The sequence below is a fragment of the Synchiropus splendidus genome, chromosome 11 (assembly GCF_027744825.2).
Source record: "Synchiropus splendidus isolate RoL2022-P1 chromosome 11, RoL_Sspl_1.0, whole genome shotgun sequence".
Lineage (NCBI taxonomy): Eukaryota > Metazoa > Chordata > Actinopteri > Syngnathiformes > Callionymidae > Synchiropus > Synchiropus splendidus.
This window is the reverse complement of record NC_071344.1, coordinates 3,675,188-3,697,616: the sequence shown is the minus strand read 5'-3', so window position 1 is coordinate 3,697,616 and position 22,429 is coordinate 3,675,188. Positions and strand designations below refer to the sequence as shown.

Below are 22,429 nucleotides of genomic sequence, written 5' to 3'. Positions count from 1 at the left end.
TAAGTGAAGGCACCATTACAATCGCTGCTGCGTTCAATGTCGTAATTTGCTTGGCAGAATTCGAGAAATTATTTCATTCTGGAATTATTAAAACACTGATGATATTCTAGTTTTAATTTGCAACACAAGACATTCATTACTTCGGTGCATTAATACTTACATGCAAAAATAAGCGTTAAACAGAGCTCCGTTTTAGGTACCGAATGTGTTTTAATTCAATACATAATGACAGATGTTAAAAATGTACATCAAAGTAGATATTAATGAACCATAAGTATGGCACAACCATTTTTGTACTATGTTTCCAAGATTGTGTTGTTTATTTGACGCCAAGTGAGTTGTCTTCAGCTATTCATTAATGCCATTATACATTGGTAAATAACGAAATAGCCTCTATGTATTGTCAAAGCGACCGAGTTCGAAATCAACGAGGCTCCTTGAATGCAGCACATGGTAACTGCGCAGTTTGGCGAGCCGTGTCCGTCCGTGGATCACGGTAAGTTATATATGGCCATTTATATCGCTTCGTACTGCGATAAGATGTTGCCAATGGGTAAAATTGTAGATGCAGATTTTCCTGCTATAACTTATAACATATATTACGCGAAACTTTCGAAAAAGGAGACTTAAAACGACGGGTGGTTTTTGCTCTTTTTGGAGTCGGTATGAGTCTTGCTTTGAATGAGTCGGACCACTAAAATTTACATTTAATAATATATTAATACAATATTTTTAGTAAATGATACGGTTCACAGCAATAAAATGATTAATTTAATAAAACTAAGGCTGTTCTATATTATGTATATGAAGTGTGCGCCCCTCTTATGATATCGATAATACGATAATGATATTAAAAATGTGATTAAGTAATTGCCTCTAAATGCAGTGTTCCGATCAGCTGAGGTCACAGCATGGATTTGGGGCACCAGATTATAAGATCCATGTGTTCAGTCAGCTGGCACTTTCTCCCCTGTGAGTCAGAGTGTTGATGTAATAGCAGAGTTTTCTGGAAACGGTTCTTCAATATCACTTTTATGTTATTTGGTCAGATGTCTGCTGCCCTCAGTCTCACTCCGTTACACTGCTGCAAGAGACCAGGTAATACTTGAACTATTGTCAACTCACAACATTGTTTGTCAACGCCGTGTCTCAACTGTGACAGGGACATTTGGTCTCGGCTTTGTGCGTATGTTCACTCTGACCGTGCAGCGGAAAGGTTATAGTAAGTTCAACTCTGAATTACGCTGAATAACCTATTGTACCAAGACGTCACATTGATCTGATCAGCGTCTCTTCCTCCTCTGCAGAATATGTGAATGCTGAGGAGCAGCAGACAGACATGAAGTCCATCACCGACCGGGCAGCAACAACCCTTCTGTGGACTGAACTCTTTCGAGGTCAGATCCATTTTACTTCATGGATTGTAAATGATAGTTCAAATGTCAAATTTGACGTTTCTCATAAAGAACTTGGATATTAAAACATGGTATTTACGTTTCATCCTTGTGAATGTGTGTTTTGAATTTAACAAATTTTAGAATTGCTGTAACTTGATTTATTCTATGTACTTTATTTCATTTCATCTTCTCAAAGGTATAACGCAACCACCGCTCCAATCCTTGTTGCATTTGATTTAACTCTGGCCAGGTCTCGGAATGACGATGAGTTATCTGTTCCGCGAGCCTGCCACTATCAACTACCCCTTTGAGAAGGGTCCGCTCTCTCCACGCTTCAGAGGAGAACACGCTCTTCGCCGCTACCCCAATGGGGAGGAGCGCTGCATTGCTTGCAAGCTCTGTGAGGCCATCTGCCCGGCTCAGGTGAGCGCCGTCTTACTGCATCACCAAGCCAGACGGACATGCTGAATTTGATTCCTCGTTCTTGTGAAAACTCAGGCCATCACCATCGAGGCCGAGACTCGAGCGGACGGCAGCCGCAGAACAACACGTTATGACATTGACATGACAAAGTGCATTTACTGTGGATTCTGTCAGGAGGCCTGTCCTGTCGATGCCATTGTTGAGGTAGCATTACACACACCGACCTCCCAAGAAATCTTGTGGATTGTTCAGTGGTCAATATCTCTCAAGTCAGATCCAGGGAAGGACAAGCTTATGACCTGCATTGAGGACAGGCACGGTTGTTTGGGTATGTCAGAAGAAAAGCTCGGCCCACTTGGTGTGAATTACCACAGGTGGAATCATAGTCACCACTTTTCCTTTCCTGAATCGTTGCTGATAAGGTGCTGACCACTGCTGACTTGAAGGACCCACTAATGTCATGCAGCTCAAAGAGCACACCATGTCAATGACTACAGTTTTTCACATTGCTCTTCAGGGTCCCAACTTTGAATTCGCCACTGAGACTCACGAGGAGCTGCTGTACAACAAAGAGAAGTTGCTCAACAACGGAGACAGATGGGAAGCCGAGATTGCAGCCAACATTCAAGCTGACTACCTGTACAGATAATTATTTCTCTTAGCCATAGTGCTGCATTAATAAACATATGAATATTGTAATGAAGATGTGATATAGATGCATTTTAGTTTGCATGATCTTTTATTTTTCTGTTGCTTAAATTATGTATAACCAGGCACGCACTAAGTGGTCTCAAGTATTACACAACAAAATAATGTCAATGATGAGACTTGAACTCCAACCTCTGCATGATTGTGCCGCTCAGTCACCATTTTTCAAAGATGTGGAAAATCTAAGCAAAGGTGTGGAACATATTGAATATATGAATGCTGATTACATAATGAACTGAAATCAAACATGCTTTGTTTGCTGTGAACTAAACTGTCTTTTTTATTTAACCAACAACTTTGATATCTATGATACAATACAGCTTGCTTTGTTTTATTCCAAGCATGTTACCATCACAATAGTCATGATAATACACAGTTCAAGGGTGTAACCGTTTATTTATGAATTGCCGGTGGACTTCAATGCCAGACAGTGAGCGACAAAAACAAAGTGTAGAAATTGTTTTCTCTGACCTCGGGTTAACCACGTGCCCCCCCTCACCCCGCCCCCAGCCGAATGGGCCTGAAAACCTGGAAGCCCCATCACCTTAACAATCCTTCCACCTCCATTTTATAAGTCAGGCAGCAGCACTGGTCCTGGTTCCTGGCGGATGACTGACGCCCATTTTCTCTCGGCCTCTTCAATTTCTCCAACCAAGGTCAGAATTAAGATGAGAATAGGCAGCTTGAATCATTTTTTTCTGTCAGAGACAATATGAAGTGTTAAAATAGAAACAGATATTTTCTTTATATCTGGTTCATTCATATCATGGATCATTTAGCGAACTTGCTTCATTGGATTTTTATTGGAAACCCACAAGCTCCAACATCCAAAACGATGCAAAATGTACGAACCTTTGTTTTCCGTTCATCTGAATTTGCTCCACTGATCATTTGGTTTACACAACTGCTGCAGTTAATCAGATAGAATCCATTAAATAATTTTAAAATTGTGAAATGTGTTTGTGTAAAAGCGCACCGCTACTTCCTTGGCCATATCTATGTTTATGATAGAAGGTTTTTTATAATATATAATCTAGATGAATGGTCGTTTGGATGACTACATGCTTAGGTGAATTTTTGACGGCGTAAACACTGGACTTTCGAATTGCGCGCCATTGGACATTCTGGTTTGCCGCTGCGGCGGTCACGTGATCGGGGCGGAAACTGACTCACGTCCACGCTATATCTCCCGCGAACGCAGCCATTTACTCTCTGCTCTCTCCGCGGCACCACCGGTGAGTTCCAACCTGCTCCCAACTGTCCCGTGTGGCAAGATTTTTTAAAATCATATCGTACCACACCAACTGGTGTTAGGTTGATAAAGTGCGCCATTGGTCCCATGTGTGGCCTGAAATGTTACCAGCCGCGAGGTTGCTCGGTCTGCGCTACGTTAGCCTTTAGCTTGCTGAAGAGAATGGCCTCCATGCTGTCGCTGCTAACATCGGCTTTGTTCTTTGTTTTTGTTTTTTTATACGAGTGCTAGCAACACCGAAAGCGATCCACTGGATGGTAGAAGGCCAGATGACGCGGTTAGCCGCTGTATTTGGAGTCTAACGTGTAAACCGGCGGCAGCGTGGACACGTTCGATTGTTCCAATGAAAAGTGGCGCAAAGAATGTATGGCGCAGTCGCAGTCATGTTGCCAAGATGCGAAACGGCTCATTACGTCGAACCTTATGAATGCAACTCCGTTAATAACCATGAACATCATTACGTAAAACTTAAACGATCTGTGTGCGTAGTGAGTTTCATCATCCGGCGGTCAGTGTGAATGGAACATGCTAGAAGCTTCTCGCCTCGCTGACTAGATGGGACTGAAATGACTTTCGCTCCGCGCTTTCCACGGAAACAAAGCAGCTCAATTGTTGATTCAAAGAGTGAATTAGTTCATGGGGCTTGAGAGAAATCCACTCACTAGTTACTATTAGCGCAAGATGCTAACATCCCGCCTTGTCTGCTACATTCAGATCAATCCACAATGGCTGACTCAGGAGCTGCAGTGGTGTTTAAGGTGAGTGTGTCTCGAATGCATGGCCACCATTGCGCCACTATTTTGTGCGTGAACTACCTCCACGGAAGGCAGGAGAGTTCGAATGTCGATCCGGTACGAACCAGTCTAAACTAACGTTTGTTTTGTTTGGCAGCTTGTGTTGGTGGGAGATGGAGGCACCGGGAAAACTACCTTTGTGAAAAGACACATGACTGGAGAGTTTGAGAAGAAATATGTCGGTGAGTACTTTGATGTCAACAAAAGGCTCGCCATAAAGGAGCGAAACGATAAGCGAGTGCGGCGTTCGCCACAGCGTTATGCTGCCCCCTGTTGGTCAAGTGGTCTCAAAGCGAGGCTACGTTCATCCTATATTTATACATTGCATTTAGTACTGTCTTTACTACTTTCTTTAATTTGACAGTTATTTTCTGGACAACTTAATTGTCACAGGTTGCATTAACTATTGATCTTCTTACAATGGGAACATTTTGGTTGTTACAGTAACATCAAAGACGTACACAGAGCAAACACAATCAACACTGTTGAAACAACAATAATAAACATGAGTAGCCAACAATGACCGTGAGTCCAGTCATAGTCTGCTACTGTGCAACCTGACAGCACTGGGCTGGATGGAACAACAGAATCACTCCCTCATGCAGTGAGGGCAGACAAGTGGACGAGGCTAGTTCCACACCGCTGCTGGACCAGCACTGCTCGCTCGTCCATGATCCTGCTGTTGCTGGCGAGAGACCCCACGCATCTGTGAAATGAAACATTTGTGTTACAGTCATGGTGATGATCAGATGGCTTTTTTTTTTTTAAATACCTCGCGCTTTTCCCCTCCTTCTCAAATCTTGAGTTTCCACCTTAAAGTGATGTCTAGTGATGAGTTGGCTCAACTTTCAAACCCCTGCAACCGCCACTTTTGGTAGTTGGCTTGTCATGCTCATGAAACTCTTTAAGTTAGAATATGTGGAGCTCAGTCCATCTCATCTACATTAATACTAATGGTGTTTGTCTTGGGCTCTCAAAACAAATGTTCTCTGAGCGCTTATTTGGCATGATGTCACTGGTTTATACATTATTTTATTTCTCATTTCACACTTTTCTTTTCCAGCGACTTTGGGTGTAGAGGTTCATCCTTTGATGTTCCATACAAACCGAGGCGCCATTAGGTACAATGTGTGGGACACAGCTGGTCAGGAAAAGTTTGGAGGCCTGAGAGATGGCTACTACATCCAGGGTGAGCTCCTGATTCACGCAGTTGCATGGCAATCACAAGCTTGATATTAATGACTCTCCCATCTTGTCCTCAGCCCAGTGTGCCATCATCATGTTTGATGTCACCTCCCGAGTCACTTACAAGAACGTGCCCAACTGGCATCGTGATTTGGTCCGTGTCTGTGAAAACATTCCCATCGTCCTCTGTGGTAACAAGGTTGACATCAAAGACAGGAAAGTTAAAGCCAAAAGCATTGTGTTTCACCGCAAGAAGAACCTGCAGGTGAGTGTCATCCATGCTCACGAAATTGCTGGGCCGTGATGCGCTGAATACTCAGTCCCCTTTTGTTTTCAGTACTACGACATTTCTGCCAAGAGTAATTACAATTTCGAGAAACCTTTCCTGTGGCTAGCACGGAAGTTGATTGGTGACCCCAACCTGGAGTTTGTGGCTATGCCAGCTTTGGCTCCCCCTGAGGTCCAAATGGACCCCATCCTTGCTGCCAAGTATGAGGCTGAGCTTCATGTAAGTATTCCCACAATAGTTCTCTTCTCCCTCCCTGACCATGTCAGTCATCATGATCGTGTTATTTTTCCAAGGTTGCGTCACAAACGGCACTCCCAGACGAGGAAGACGACCTCTAACCTGCCACCGCCCCTTGTTTCCCAGCCCCCAGTTCTCCCTCGTGGACAGGAAGTTGGAGTTGGAATTTTTTTCCGCCCTGTTTACTGTAATATCCCCTTTCAGTTTTTTTTCTTTCTCAGTTTTTTTTTTTGTTTGTTCTAAAACAAGTAAATGGTGGAAAAAAGTTTTAATTTCTGTATAAGATGTATCTTCCCTAGTGTTTTTGGCATGGTGAGATGCCAGTCTTCATTGTGGGTCACTCCACTGCACTTACCCAGCTGATGTGATGCTGTTGTATGGTGTTCTGGACTTGCTAAAGAAGAAAACTTTGAATAAAAACATTATCAATAAACAACCTAATCCGCCTTCACTCTTACTGAACTTTTATGAGAAATGAGTGACAGTCATTACAGTTGAGACTGACTTGGCTGTATTGTTAAGCTACTTTTCCAAATGCAACATGATCCTTGTTTTAATATGCTATCGTGACCTCAACTTGTTTCTTACGTTTGGTTTTAAACTAAGGTTTTTTTTTATTTTTTATGTGCTTTATCATTATTTCCAAAAGAGTTGTCTTAAACTGGCCAATAGTCATCCTATTAATTGAGATTTTTTTAATAGGTGTCTCCTATATATGAAATATGCTCCCTATTTCACAGTTGTCAACTTGTAAAAGCAATTTTTATGTTGATTTGTAAACGTGATCTTTTTTATTGCCATTCTGAGTCAGACGATTATGGCCGATGGCCACTAGGTGTCAGTAGGGTTTAGCGTATTCAGTCGGGATTACGTAATACTTTCACGAAGGTTTCATATAAAGAAAAGCGTCACCAAGACTGGGACGCGATAAAAACCCATGATTTGTTCAGACTTCATATTTGTTAAATAAACAGCCTTGTATACAGAATTCGACTCTCCCTCAATGCTACAGGTAAGGCAACAGTCTCGGTTTTTCCCTGCTGCCAGTGAACGCCTCAAACGTGCAGGTGGCTGAGGGCGTGGCTTCATCCTTGAAGAGTGGAAAGTATCTGCGCAGGCGCGATGCTAGCCAGTGCGTTTCAGAATGATTAGTGGAGTCCATCGGAGAGACAGATTAAAGTGTCGCTATAATCCGGTGACCGAGGAGATTTTGAGAGGAAAAAAACACCGTCTTTAACCACAGCAGCCATATTGTGTGGAAGTAAACGCACCTCACCTCGCGAAGGCTTTTACTTTTTCCAGAAGAAAAGTGTCCAACATCTTCGTCCGGACTTTCCTTCACTCGGCGGCGGCGGCGGCGGCGGGTTTGTGTCGGTCAGAGCCTGCCAGCTGGCGCAGGGTTGCGGACTCTCGGCTTCACTCTTGACGCTCTCTGTCCACACAATTGGTTAATTTATTCACTTTCAACCACTCTCAACCACTGTTGAGCACAATGAAGGACCGATTGGAGCAGCTAAGAGCGGTAAGTGTGGTCCACGAAATGTTCGGTGCCATTTTAAACGATATTAATTTCAAATTCAAATACGCGAAGGAATGTTCGTTTAAAATGTATGTAGCACATCTGTGAATAATGTTAGAACTTGGATTACGACCAGAGATATCACTTTCTAACTAAATAAAATAAATGAAACGGTTTGTAGCAGATGACATAACTCGTGTTGTGGTAGCAGTATCGTTACAGATTAATATGAATGGGTTTCTCCACTAGTGACGTCAGTGAGACTCCATTTTATATTTCTTTATTTGTTACATTTACTAAACAGTCATTTTGAAAAAGCAGGTTGCACTCGGGACAAGTGATTTCAATAACTACTTGATATATTTTATTTTATGTCTTAAAATAAATAACTCTCATAGCATAACATGTTTTAAATAAAAAGATCTGACAATAAAAATAGAAACAGAAGACAGAATAATGTGGTGATGTGTTTGTTTTCTGGATATCGTAAATGATGGAATGCATACTTGTTTTTAGTTGCCTTTCAGAAAAAAAGATATATAATTTCTATTTAATATAATGTTTAAATACATGAGGCTGTTGAATGTTTAGGTGTTGCAAACATTCAATCTAACAAACATTCATTTTGAAAAATGTTTGTCATCTAAGTGTTAATTAAAATGCTCCAAAGCATTGTTTGAGAAACTCGCCATCAAAAATAGGAACGATGTTTTCGCTAAACTACTTTATTTTGAGAGAGGTTTTCACCCCAATACATAAGTCACTATCATCAGCAACGGTGTGTCACATACCTTCGTACTGGTATGATGCATCTTGAAATATGTGGACTCCAATTTGCCTTAATTCTTAAATCTGAAGTTTGTGTGCCCGGTGGTCTCAGTACTTGTATGGTTAATCTTGTACTAGCCCAAGTCAGGATGTGTTGCTATGGCCACCCTCCAAACAACTGGCCAAATATTTGTTTTCTTTTAAAGTAGCTGGACTTCTGTGTGTCCCAGGGTGTCTGCATCTTACAGCTGGCTTTTTTTCAGCAAACACAAAGTGTGGATTATTGGGCCTATAGTGTGTTCTTTATCCAGTGGTTTTTAGCCACAGCACACTTATTTTCATTGAACAAATCTCAAGACACACTACTAGTGGAACCATTTCCAAGTGCTTTGTGGAAATTGTTGAAAATGCCTCGTATTTTGTGGGAAATCTTTGCTACAGGTGCTTGACTATGAATGCAGAATTTATTTTGTTTCCAGGCAAGTTAGGTGAAATAGGATAATTTCCTACTGCACGCCTGTGTGCAACTTTTGTCTTTGACTCTTTATTATTTCATAAGTATTTATAGCTGGTAGTGTGGTTTTACTTTCTATAATAAGCATATAATTGTAAATAATATTCATTTGTGAAAATATATTTTCCAGATGCTATTTCCTATTTTCAACATTATTATTATTGTCCTTTGTTTATTTGCCTGGATTTTATTACTATTATTATTATTTTTATTATTGTTATCTTCCTCTAAATAACTGTGCAAGTTCCCTCATTATACTAGTGTAAGTTTTGAGTAATTGATGTGTAGCTTGGGACATTCTGATACTTCATGTCGGCTAGTGTGATGCATTATTTATTATTATGTTTGTGGGTTTACCACATTTAATGATGATAATCCACAAAGCAGATGTCTTCACAGCATTTTGAAAAGGATCACAACTCAACCGCCAAACATCAAAGAAAAAGGCGTAGTGATTAGTATTTATATCTCTAAAATCTTGAAAATATCATTCCACCATATGAGTTGAGGGTATTCCTCTGAGACTGTCTAAGGATGGTGAGTTTAAGATGTTTTCCAAATCATATATTCATTGCCAATCCTTACCCCACATATCTTTAATCAAAATGGAAATATTATTTTTTCACTTAAAGGATTCAAAATGCCTTTTTTCCTGCAGTCTGTTGTTCTGCCTTTTGACCTGTATGACTGTGAATCTTCACTGATATGTCTTGCTTTTTTTGAAGCTGATGTTCAGTAAGGAACTCACGTGTAATACATCTCACATGTCATGTATTTATGAAAGGCTCAGCTGTTACAGGACTTGTTGTTACTACATGGAGAGTTGCAAATGGCCTGAAGTGTTGGTTTGTTTTCTCAAGGTCTCTATTAAGGTAAATCTAACATTCAAACTGCTCACCGACTCATTTAGGTGTGTTGAGCAATGTGACGCATTTTAGTCTGTAGAGCATTTGGACTGAAGTGTTTTGAATAAAAGGAACCAGCTAGCAGTTAATGCAGCAGGTGGAGCTTACGATAAGTCGCCAATGTGTATTTGTTTTCTCTAAAAACAATTTCTCTAAAAACTCTGTGACGATTTTCTGAACATAATACATTTTTGCTTTTGAAGTTGAATAAGTCACGTTGTTATCAAAGATTTGTGTAAAATATCCTGATCAGCCTCTCACCATTTCATGGCTAGTTCTTGTGTCCGGCCCTTTTTCTGCCTGCTCTGCTCTTATTTACACTGTGAAAGATTCAGTGGAAGGAAGTGATCTTATCTTGTGAGTGCAGATACGTTCTCAAACTCTGCAGTGTGACTAGAACAGGGTGCTTCACTTTAATAAATAACTTGCTGAGAAGTGCAGAAACTGGCCATGAATCAGTCTGTGCGTGTTGTTTTTCCTCTTCTGGTTGCAAGAGCAGACGCAGCAAGTTGCCAGTCTCTTTTTGCAAGTCAAATTTAAGACAAAGAGGGGAAGATTAAAGCTTCCGTCCGTATCATGAAAAGTGCTACAAAGTGAGTGTGGAATCATTAAAGTCAACAAGGAAGCAGGGACATCAATGTGGTGGTTCCTTTCCACCTTTTGGGGAAGTATTGGAGTATTGGGAAGTGTTATTTTTGTGAGGACCTCTCACTGGCATAATGCTTTCCTCAGCTTCTAACCCTTAACTTACCAAAACTTAACCATCTTAACCAAGACTCTGAACAAAACTGAAACCCAATTATAATAAACTAGTTTTACTGAGGTTTTAACCCTTTTAAGCCTTGGCAGTACAAGCCAAAAAAGGTGGCTTGTCAAGACTTGGTACAAGTATGGCAGAACTTGTCTTGTATTTCACTTGTTCTCCTCAGTGATTTCATTGTTATGCTTCTTCCACACAGAACATTATGCTTCTGCATATATGAAATGTAGAGGGCTGTTTCTGCAGAATGGACCACTCCACACTGTAGACTGTCATCCTGACAAGTGACAGGCTCTTCGTTGCTTATGTTCACTTTAGACACAACTAAAAACCTACATGCTGTGACCAAGACAAAGATGTAATCCGACAACTTTGTTTTTAAAAAACATACACAAAATACCTGCTTGACATCCCATAGGAGTTATGGGTACAGAAATACATAATACTTCTATCTAATATCATTACATTTAAGTAATACTCCTATACCTTCTTTAAGGTTGTTTTTTCAGACGGTTGATTTGAAAAAAAAAAGAACGTCCGTTCTAGTCAAATTTAAAGACAATATAGTCTTTGGTGTCGGTGCTCAGAGTGAAATCTGAGAGGCTGAAGTGAACCGGAGGCCCCTTCAGTTGTTTGTTCTCTCTGTAAGAAATGTGGGGAAGAGAGAGTAATTGGATCTTTGGACAAGCGCAAACAGTGATTACTAGAGAAGGTCAAATAGATGGTAGACAATCCAAATGATGTAAAGTGATTGTGTCACGAATTACTCAGAAACTGCGTCAGTACTGACTGTTATTTTGTGACTTTAAATTTGAAACACAGTGCAACACTGACTGTGCTTGATATCAACTATTGAATTGTCAATATTTACATTTATTATCAAATAAGTCACCCCACCTATCCACACTTATGGAATATTACTGTCCAATTGCATGACCCTAAAGAGGGAGAAAAGGCACATGACAGTTGAGTCATGAAGTACTGAAGTACATGAAATTGTGTTGTATTTTGGGTGACAATCTGAAGTTCGATTTATTGTCTTGGTCCATGAGCATAACTTAAGTGGTCAATATTGCAGTCGATGTCTTGCTCCCCTTCAGCACCTCAAATAATCACCAACATTACTCTGGTGTGATTGAGAAAATATTTTCTCTTGCTGTGTATCTTAATGCTGCTAAATGTGGTCGCATGTAATGACTCTTCAATAAAATGTATAGATAATAAAACACCCAATAGAGTGTGTGACACTCGCCTCAGTGGGTGTTTGGTTAATGTCTGTCCGCACCTCCTCTCCCTTCAACAAGAAGTTGTGTTTAGTGAGTGTTGTTGTTATCAGTTCTTAGCAAAGTAAATATTTCAGTTTTGGATTTGGATGGATAAGAAGTGTTGACAGGTGATGTGTTCTGATCATTGATTTGTTGCTCTTCCTCACTGCACTGAAAGCCCATTTGAAATTTCCTGGAGGTTCTAAAGTTTAACTCTGAAGTGTAACACTCACCTCAGGAAACACCCACAGAAGCTTCTAGGATCCCTTATCTTGTGGTTTCAGGCATGACCCAAACCTCATGGTCAAAGATAAGCATTTGAACTGGAGAGCAATTGTTACTTGCGAATCTCTTCAGCAAAATGGTTTGGCAAAGACTTTGAGGCTTGTGTCCGATCACCATCACAGGCGTGTCTTGTCAGTGGTGTAGTGTCTCCTGGTGTCTTGTACTGTTTGGACTTGGGCATGTTTTTGTCATACATATGCAGCAACCTTGATCAGTAGTTATGTTAGATTTCACCATTTTGTCAAAAAGGTGAACAAAATCAAAGGTAATTAATTTTTTTATAAATATAGAAATAAGACTTTCCATAGTTCTTAACATGTGGTTTCAGGGACACTGCAAAGCCGGGGGAAGTGTACCTCATGGATTTCTTCCATATGGATGGTTAAGATATATTATTTTTGACCTGTTAAAAGAGGTGCTGGAAACTGGAAAATCAGACGGCCTCCCTGCGACAAGTTTAGATGGGGTATATTTTCAGCTTATCTGGACTTGTGTTTCCCCATGAACCTCCTGATATTAAATAAACACTAAATGCACCACTCTCTGTCAAAAAGGTTTTAGTCTCTGAGCTGCTTCAGACTCGGAGGCACTACCAAGCCTAGCAGACCTTAGGTCAAAGAACTTTAAGCCTTCATCTCTGTGGATTTGTCTTAAAACACTGTCCATGACCACTAGGGCTCTTGACAAAGCAATCGCGAATCTGTAAACAAGTTCCACTTCACTGTGGATGCATGGGATCTGGACTGAGGCACAGTGTTGGTATGTTTGCCTCCATTATGTACTCCCACCTAATTCTTTTGTCAGAAACACACGAAAACAAGATCATGTCTTGGTGTGTGTACATTGGAGTGGTTGGGATCATTGCCTTGCCTGAGGTTGGTTTGCTCATGAGTCTTGTATAACACAGGGTGTATTTGTTTATGCTTAGTTTTACTGGGGGCAGAGAGAGGTGTGTGTAACAGGTTTCTTACTTCTTTACTTTGCAGCGGAGTTCTGCTTTTATCTGTCATCTATCAATATCTTCCATGCTGAGACGAGTGATCTGCTCCAAAATAAAACAAAAGCTTACCGTCACAGCAAAACACTGAATCAAATTGAGATCAAATCACTTTCTCCTGTGCAGTCATTGTTTCCTCACCTAAATATATTGTTCTGTTAAACATAGCAGTTTAGTTTATTGTCATAAAATTTAAGTGAAGATGAAGAAATTACTCAAAACGTGCTTTTATTTTTAGTTTCAGGTCCCGTCTAATGTCCAGCTTGTTCAAATTTAGTGTTGTATAGCGTTGCTATTTTCGACATGTTACTTAAAATATAACAATTTATAGCTAGAAATAAGCAGTAAAACAAGAGTTAAGTGCAATTTGTTTCTTTTATTTCTTACAGTACATCCTCAATTAAATAACGCAACAGTTGAAAAAGAATGTCGAAGTCTGATTCTTCTTTTTCACATCAGACGTGTGACCATGATGACGACGAAGTGGAGATCGCGATGGACAACGCAGCCTTCATGGATGACTTCTTCTGTCAGGTATGTGAACCTCTGTCCTAGTAAATGTCCTTCATTTGGAAACTCACTGGAGCTGAACGGTTTGATGTTTCTGCAGATCGAAGACATCAGAAACAGCATCGATAAAATTGACGCCAACGTGGCTGAAGTCAAGAAGCTTTACTCCGTCATACTGTCGGCGCCCACGTCTGATCAGAGTGAGATGATGTTCCTTCTGTCTGCTAATGTGGTGGACAAAATCCAGGTGTTGCAGTGATTGCTGGGAGTAGTTTGTCATCTATTATTTATCGCCCCCATATCTCGACTTGAATATTTATCTATCAAGCCGTGACCTGTTTAATCGGGTTTGCGCATGAGAGCAAATACAGAAGGACATTTGTGTTTCTTGTCCCCAACCTTGGAAGTATATCAAAGAAATAAGTGCAGACTACATAAATCAAAGCTTGATCAATAATTTGTATGAAAATGGTCTCTGTGAAAGAAGGTATACTCGCAAACCATTTGTTAGTTGGTTAGTTTAGTTGAATTACAATTTTTCATATATATATTTTTTTATTTAATTGAAGCAATTTGTACACAAAAAATAGAAGACATAACATATTCCAAGTCCAAAACTCATTCAACTCCTTTCTGCCGACTGCTGCCAAGTTGTACAGCAGTAAAGTCTGATGGGACAGACTATCCATTGTTAATTGTCATTTGTTTATTTATTATCCATTTATACAATTTATTTATATCATTTATTATTATCTACGTATATTTTATTTATTTTGTCATGATATGTATTTATATATTATGTTTTCTCTTGCGTTACTTGATAGGTTCTCTGATGTTTGTTGTGTGTCTTTAATGTCAGTGTCTCTGTTGTCACTAGCTGCTGTGACACATTGAACTTCCCCATTGTTGGACTAATAGAGGCCATTGAATCTAATCCAATGTAATCTAATCTATAACTAAAGAATGTAAAAGCAATTCTTCAGTTGGGGCTGAAACGCTATTTAAAGCATTACTTTCACTCATTTTTAAATATATCCTTCAAGCAAAATGGAAACGGCACCAAGATGAGCAGATAAGTGGTGATGCCAGCTCTTAATTTACTCCAACCCTTTTTCTGTCTTTCTCAGTAATGACCTCTGTCATTGAGATCCAGAGAATATGTTTAATAGTTACCGCAAACTAACTACGAAACCGTTTCTGTTTGGAACGATGCAATTCCTAAACATATTTCCCTTCTCCACAGAAACACAAGACGAACTGGAGGCGATCACCAATGACATTAAGAAGATGGCCAACAACGCCAGAAACAAACTTAAGAGTGAGTGTTCACACTCAGATGTATGTAAAATGAGTCGAACTGAAAACAACTCTTGTTAACTTTGTCCTGAAGTTGACCCAGTGTCATGCCTACCAGCCAATATGTAGTCTTATACAAAGCTATTGTGAAATGTAGTTGAACTCTGCTGATCCTAAAAAGACCTGCAATGCATTGCCTGTGTAGCCATCGAGAGGAATTTGGAGTCTGAAGAGCAGGAGAGAGTGTCTGCAGATATGCGGATACGTAAATCTCAGGTAAATCACGTCTTCACCTTTTAACTGACTTCTGGTCAATTTTCCAGGAAGTACTTTCAATTCTCAGTTTTCTGCTCCAGTTCTTCTCATTACTATGTTTCCTGTCATCCCCCAGCATGCAGTGCTGTCAAGGAAGTTTGTGGAGGTGATGACAAAATATAATGAAGCCCAGGTGGACTTCAGGGAGAGGAGTAAAGGCCGTATCCAGAGACAACTAGAGATCAGTGAGTCACCGTGGACCCAGAAGTGTGATCACCCCTCACAGCTTCGCTGGTATATCTCACATGTTCTCCTTCCAGCTGGGAAAGCGACGACAGATGAGGAGCTGGAAGAAATGTTGGAGAGCGGCAACGCTGCCGTCTTCACCGCTGGGGTACGGCCTGAATGTCTGTCAATATAAAGAGGATCATGGCATTCAATGGAGACCTGCAAGGCTGTTGGTAGCTAATTAAAATTCAACCCAGTCTTGTGTGCTGGTTAAACATTCACTTTGAATTGGGTTCAAAGTCAGCCACATTTTCCTTCCTCGTGCGTCAAAACACCTCACGCAGGTGAAGTCTTGTAAAGCACAACACAACAGCAGCTGAAAACAGTATGTGGCTGCAGAGGATTTTGCTTAATGTGATGCATATGTGCTTCCACTGCACATTCTGAATCCTGTTTATGGCAGCTGAGGCTCACCATGGTTTTTACAAGTTTGTTCCACCCTGCCTGTTGTTGACCTCATACCTGGCAAAGTTTACATTTGCATTCGAAAGCATTGGCTTCCCTAAACATTTGACGCCATTCATGTTGGGTTGTGTGCTAGAGAGGAACAATATGTTGTTGTTGTTGAAAATCTGCTCTCACTTTAAGCCATGATGGTTGACTGAACTAACGTGGAAACTCTGTAGATCGTGGACTCTGGGATCTCCAAACAAGCGCTGAGTGAGATTGAATCCAGACATAAGGACATCGTCCGCCTTGAAAGCAGCATCAAGGAGCTGCATGACATGTTTGTAGATATCGCCATGCTGGTGGAGAGCCAGGTACGGTACTCACCCTGTCTGACTTTCAGAAGACGTTCATGCATCTCCATCAATCACCTACACCTGTTTCTTCTTGCTCGTTGTTCAACTTCTTGGTGTCTTCATCCTCTTTTCCAGTGTCTCGTCTTCATTCTCCTCCTCCTTCACTCTCTTCTGTCACCTCATCAGTCGTCATTGCAGGGTTAACATAAAGTAAGATTTGATTGTAGTTTTTATCTGGGGCTGCGCTGTTTTAAAAACTACATAACAACGAATGCTAAAGAATGAAAATGAACTCTCAGTCTGTATCAGCATCTTAATCTTTGATTTCTCACTGCTTGCTCATTGCTTGCTGAGGGAAACTCTTGTCTGAGGTAAGTGATGCTCTCCTGCACATACTGTATATGTGACACTCTGTGCTGTCAAGAAGCATGTCAGTGGATCTGTTGCACACCTGAGTAAAAGTTGATGATTCGTTTTTGTTTCTGGCTGTCTTTTGATTTACAGGGTGACATTGTAGACAACATAGAGCAGAATGTCTCCAAGTCCGTGGACCACATTGTGGTGGCTAAAGAACAGACTAAAAAAGCAGTCAGGTACCAGTCCAAAGCTCGCAAGGTAATGTAACTCTTAATAGGTTCCGCACTTCCTTTCTGACTTTCTTTCTCCGACCATCCTTCCATCACACGCAGTCAGACGCACCATGTTGTTCTTCATTAATCCTCTCCTCACACATTTATTTATTTGGGTTTTTGCCACATCCGAAACCTCTCTGGATGGTAGGGCGGGATGATTGACAGGATTGAAAGCAACATGGACCAATCAGTGGGCTTCGTGGAGCGGGCCGTAGCAGACACTAAAAAAGCTGCCAAATTTCAGCAAGAGGCTCGTCGTGTGAGTCACCTGAGACAAAATCTCCTCGGATTTCCCAAAAGCATACGGAGGTTGCTGATATTTGCAACGGTGAAAATATCTTCTTAACAAACGTGGACCTCTGAGTCATGAGTTTCTTGGCTGAGGTTGAAACCATGTACTGTAGTCCTCAGTTCTGGACTGTGGTAGCTCAAATATAGCCCTGATTTGATTATAGTCAGTTTTCTGTACCTGAGTGCAGCAACTTCAACTTGGCAACATGAAGTTGTCCAGACTCAGAAGGAATGTTACAGAGGGCACAAAATGATAAGCTACAAACATCACGGTTCAGAGCAGTTCACTGAAGAGACGCTGCGGTGAAAGAGTTGATCCACAAGCATTGACATGGCCTCATTCTGCGACATTATGGGCTGTTATTGAGTCATAATGCTAAAAAAGAGCTTTTGCTGACCAGTCTAGTAAACTTACTACTTACTTATGCTTTTGGGAAACCCGAATGGTTGTGAGAAGATCATTCTGCCATGTGATGTTTATCCTTCGATCCTACTCTGATCCTCAGTCACTGGTCTTGTTGTAGTGCGACCCCCTGACCCATCCACACACATGCACACACATGCACACGCACACACATTCACCTGCAGTTACATAGAAACAAACTGGACTCAAGAAACAAACTCAACAAATTTCTAAAAACAGGTCGGCATGTTCTGCCCACTGCTCAAACGCCGCAAAAGTGTTTATGTTCTTATTCTTTTGAGGTTTTAAAAGAACCTAAAACCTCTTGTGTATGTGTTTAATAGTTTCATGCTTTTACTCACTTGATCATGTTTTGCTTGAAGCTGAGCTAGAAGCATCAGATCAGATCTACTGTCAACAAATTCTAGTACTTGTTGAGACTCTTGTGAGATGTGTACTGATAATGATGGCACATTTTTTCATATTCGTTGTTTGTCAGTGCTGCAGCCAAAATGCAGTAAGGCTTGGCTCCAGCTTGATGCAACTGTGGGCTTCAGTAAATTGTCCTGAGGTGTGAGTGTGTGCGAGTGGTTTCACAGTACTACTGTATGAAATTACCGGGTCGACATGCCAGTAAGCTGCTAATAAGCGTGTGCATTTTGTAAAGTTATTTTGTTCATAATACTGCGACTTTCCTTGACAAATAGTCTGGACGACGTATATGAAGGTGCTCTTCAATGTAGTAGCTGGAATTGTCTCCATTACCAGCAACACTGTAAAGAAAATAAGGAAAATAATAAGAATTAAAATCATGGTTAGATTTTATACTATAATTTCTATGCTCTGCCTTGAGAGAATTCACTTTTTGATTTAAGGCATGCTGTACATAGATTTAGCAGGAGATATGAGTGTATCTGATTACTCTTTGGGGTGTATATGAGCTTGATGGAGCCATGCTGATGATACCTTCTGTACTCCCAACAGAAAGTGCTGATTTTAGTGGGTATTGTTCTGGTCCTGCTGGCAATACTTGCTCTCATAATTGGTTTGTCGGTGGGATTAAGTCAGCGCTGATGATCTTTTTAAGAGAAGGGTGGAAGGGTAAGTACGTACGTCTCTGTAGTGACACACTGGGTGTGGGTTTTGGTTCAAAGACGGTGTGTATATGGGTATTTACCTTCCTCTTGGTGAGTTACTTAAGGTGTGTTTGTTTGCATTTCAAGTAGCCTAGTGTGTTTTCTCCTCCAACATCTGTTTCCTCTGGTGACTGCTGAGCTCACAGTGGTGGTGGTGAGTTAAGCTGCTGTGAGTGTGTAGTCACTGTTAACTCTTCCTCATTTGTGTCTCCATCTGTAGAAGATGATCATTTTCGCTGCCGTCTGTGCCGTTCTTGTTGTCATCATCGTCATCGCCATCGCCCTGTCTTTGACTCTATAGCCGGATTCACTTCCCCGCATCCACCCAGACACCCTGAGGCTGCTTTAAATCGCATCGTGAGGATTAAATTGCATAACAATGAAACCACTTAGTGGGACCCACAGGAAGAAAAGGACAACATGAACATTCAATCTTTGTTCTCTTCTATTTACCTGATTCACCCGTTTTGATGAAGAGTTGTGCAATTCGCTCGCCGATTTGGGATAATCTGCTTAAACATCTAAAAGCAGTGCAACAGGATGAGCCGACGTCCTACAGACCTCAACGCTGCTCCTTAGATTTCAGTTATGAGCCAAAGAAAAGTGGTCAATTCCAGGCACACCACTCCCCTGCTCATGTTTGAGCCCTGACATACGTTGTGTTCACTGGTCTGGGACTTTCAAGCACTTTCACATTCTTATGATGCCTAATGTCAGAAAATGTAAATAGCACAATTTGTTTTGTTATTTTTGTTTGTTCATATGTGCCTTTAGTGAGTGTTGAGAATCTTATCTGTTCTGATTTTAAATGAGATCACGTTGCATTTGACAGGTGGAGCGACGGTAAGAGATGAAGTAAAGTGAGACAATGAATTGTATAACGTGCCTTCGTGTGTCGACTGTGGGTCTCGCTTCTTTTCCAATGTGGTCGTTTGAATTTCAGTATGCTGCCAACACTTAAGTGACAAATGAAACGGTAGAATTTTTAAGACTGTATTTATTGAACTGTAAGAAGTTGAAAATAAACATTCTTTCACATAAAAGATGGTTTAATTTTAACCTGAATTATACGTAGTGTGATTATTACCGGCACTGAGCTCATGAGGGTTTGAGAAAAATGGACACGTTTTGCACAAAAATTCATAAACTTCATGTTGCACTCAGAATACCTGTCAAAAACCAGGCCACGTGGTTCTATTCAGTTGTCTGAGCGCTAGATCCATGTATGGAAGAGGAAGTGATCAGCCGCTGCACATAGTCTTCTGTATGTTTGCTCAAAAAGGTTGATAAAGGCTTGGATGCCTTTTTACTGCACAACACTGGGCTGAGGCAAGATATACACCCAACAAACCCCATGAACCGATAAAGATTGATCATCATCATTGATCATTTTTTCTACACAATAGTAACTAAAACATATCAACAATTTAACACACAGTATAAGACACAATATCGAATTTTGAGCAGATCTTTAGTTATGTAAGAAGCAGAGGGTGCTGCTATTGCCTCTGTCCTTTCCCTGTGATATTGTCTGACTTTTGTTTGCAATATACAAGATATGCCGACCATAGCCATCAGGTAATCACATCTGATCCACCGCTTCATATTCTCAGGGGATCTGGCTCTTCAGTAACAGTTAAATATGATGGTGAAAACAGGGCCAATGTGTGCAAAGTTGTCTAAAAGAATTTACCGCATGACGGAACAAACCTTTGTGAAGAAGCCTGTTTTTTATTGTTGAGAGATATGTCTGATTTTCTTGTTTAGGTGAGCTACATGTTGTACATGTTCTAACAATCATGTGTCAACTGCTGTTTTACACCAAAGAAGAGGTAAGTCTTCTGTCTTTTCGACACTCATGCGCAGAAGCACAACAAACAAACACACAAAAACCCTCTCTTGCCCTTGTTTCCTTGTTCTCTGACCGTCAGTGTGAACTGTGTTACTGTCTTAATGACATGATAACAAAGGCAAACGTTCATTTGCATTCTTGTGTGTGACGTTTATAGAAGAAGATGATGATCACGTTGTGCTGTGCCATCATCGGGATCGTGGGCTTCTCTTATCTTTACAGCTTCTTCTCTTAAGAGGTGAAATCTGCGCTTGAATGTGTTTTAAAACATTTAAGACATTGGCATGATTCTTTTTCTCTTTCCAGAAAGGCTGACCTCACGGACTGAAGCTCTCCTGTGCTGATCATGTCATTTCCTCATTTAATCCTGATATTTCAAAGAAAACCAAAAACACCCTTTCTTTCTGCCTTTTCTTATCAACATTGCTGTATGTCATAAGTGTTGCATTGCATAAACAGTTAAACAACGCGACAGTTATTTAATTTAAAAATTATCCTGAGAAGTATTTGATATTTATAACGTTTGCTTTTCACTTTGATTTGTCGTGAGTTGCATTTGTGGTACCGTTTTAAGAGAATGATCATCAAAAATAGGCATATACCCCCCTGCTATTCTTTCTATAAAAATGCTATGTGTTAATCTGTGTGTGCTTTAGTTGTCTCTTTAGTGTGCTGATATGTTGTGTTGATGTTTTCGCTGTGTGAGGAAAGTCACCGGGCGTGTGTCAATCTGCAAAAGCGTGTTACGTAATAAATCATCTGTCAGTCGTTCTGCTCTCCGCTGGCTCGCTTTTTTGCACTGTTATTTAAAGTGACAGACCTTTTAATTTTACGTCTTCATTGCTATGATTTGCAGTTACATTCGTGACACCGAGTGTATTAATGAAACACAATGCACATCTCGGCATCCGTGACCTCATTTCATCTTCCTCATCGGCAACGCCACTTCTCCATAGGTGGGCGGAGCTTGTTCGTGGTGCGTTCGATCTAGTCTCCCGTGTACCCTGGAAGCGGGAACGCTCTCTCCGTCCTAAAATAATTAATAAAATGTATTTGTCTAATTCATTAATTCAATATTTACCTTTAGTTCTGTAACCAGTGTTTTCACTGATAAAAACATCTTTCAGTTTTGATCTTTTATATTATATGTTACATAATAAACTACAACCATACAATAATGCAGCCAGACAGCAATGCAACAATAATGTTTTATAATCTTCAAGTAAATTCAAGACTCTTTTTCTTCTGCCTGAATTTTCGTGGCCCATCACAGTAAATGATGTGGCTCCTTGGGAAACTGTCCACCCCTGCTCTTGATGTCCAGACACCAGAATGGAGTGTCACAACAGGTCACAATTTTAGGGTATATTTAGAATATGTAATTGACACAGATACTAAAGTCAACAAAAAGGCGCATTTGAACGTAAATATAATGTTAAGTGGGATGAGTGAGTGACAAAAAAAATGCTCAAAACTTTCTGTTGCAGAGTTGGAGAGGTAGATCTATGTTTGAATGAGCTGGAATGTGGAAATTTCCTTTGCATCTTTGTTTGAAGGTACTGGTCACCCTCGCCATGTTTGTCATTCACGTTGGTCACAGGTACTGACCACTGCAGAGACTCCTCACTGAGGCAAATTTTGCCTGAAACCATGATGACTTATTTTTGTTAGAGGGATTAATTTAATTTCTTGAACTTTTTCTTGGAGTACAGACGGCTGTCACTG

The 22,429-nt window shown here is 40.6% G+C and overlaps 3 protein-coding genes across 17 annotated transcripts; all 3 read left to right on the top strand.

The window, feature by feature from the left end:
- Positions 1-419: 419 nt before the first annotated feature.
- Positions 420-2,768, top strand: ndufs8b (NADH:ubiquinone oxidoreductase core subunit S8b). The gene is made up of 7 exons (XM_053880108.1): positions 420-496; positions 1,050-1,098; positions 1,163-1,222; positions 1,308-1,397; positions 1,648-1,820; positions 1,896-2,024; positions 2,338-2,768. Exons 2-7 carry the CDS (start codon positions 1,050-1,052, stop codon positions 2,467-2,469), a joined length of 633 nt encoding a protein of 210 aa, XP_053736083.1. The 5' UTR covers positions 420-496; the 3' UTR covers positions 2,470-2,768.
- Positions 2,769-3,018: 250 nt separating this feature from the next.
- Positions 3,019-6,726, top strand: ran (RAN, member RAS oncogene family). 2 transcript variants are annotated; one of them, XM_053880106.1, is made up of 7 exons: positions 3,019-3,184; positions 4,495-4,538; positions 4,672-4,756; positions 5,638-5,763; positions 5,837-6,024; positions 6,097-6,267; positions 6,342-6,726. In XM_053880106.1, the coding sequence occupies exons 2-7, from the start codon at positions 4,506-4,508 to the stop codon at positions 6,384-6,386; spliced, it is 648 nt and encodes a 215-aa protein (XP_053736081.1). In that variant the 5' UTR covers positions 3,019-3,184; positions 4,495-4,505; the 3' UTR covers positions 6,387-6,726. The 2 variants fall into 2 exon arrangements, with proteins under 2 accessions (XP_053736081.1, XP_053736080.1); XM_053880105.1 differs by lacking the exon at positions 3,019-3,184 and adding an exon at positions 3,658-3,763.
- A 676-nt stretch (positions 6,727-7,402) lies between these two features.
- Positions 7,403-21,486, top strand: stx3b (syntaxin 3b). Of its 14 annotated transcripts, none has more exons than XR_008416160.1 (12): positions 7,403-7,807; positions 13,758-13,832; positions 13,909-14,008; positions 15,052-15,126; positions 15,310-15,380; positions 15,496-15,604; positions 15,680-15,753; positions 16,274-16,408; positions 16,895-17,005; positions 18,701-18,817; positions 19,073-20,942; positions 21,011-21,485. XR_008416160.1 is itself a non-coding variant. In XM_053880102.1 (12 exons), the coding sequence occupies exons 1-11, from the start codon at positions 7,778-7,780 to the stop codon at positions 20,937-20,939; spliced, it is 969 nt and encodes a 322-aa protein (XP_053736077.1). In that variant the 5' UTR covers positions 7,403-7,777; the 3' UTR covers positions 20,940-20,942; positions 21,015-21,481. The 14 variants fall into 14 exon arrangements, 3 of the variants coding, with proteins under 3 accessions (XP_053736077.1, XP_053736076.1, XP_053736078.1); XM_053880102.1 differs by lacking the exon at positions 18,701-18,817 and adding an exon at positions 17,171-17,281 and having other exon boundaries at positions 20,862-20,942; positions 21,015-21,481; XM_053880101.1 differs by lacking the exon at positions 18,701-18,817 and adding an exon at positions 17,171-17,281 and having other exon boundaries at positions 20,862-20,942; positions 21,011-21,480.
- Positions 21,487-22,429: the final 943 nt, after the last annotated feature.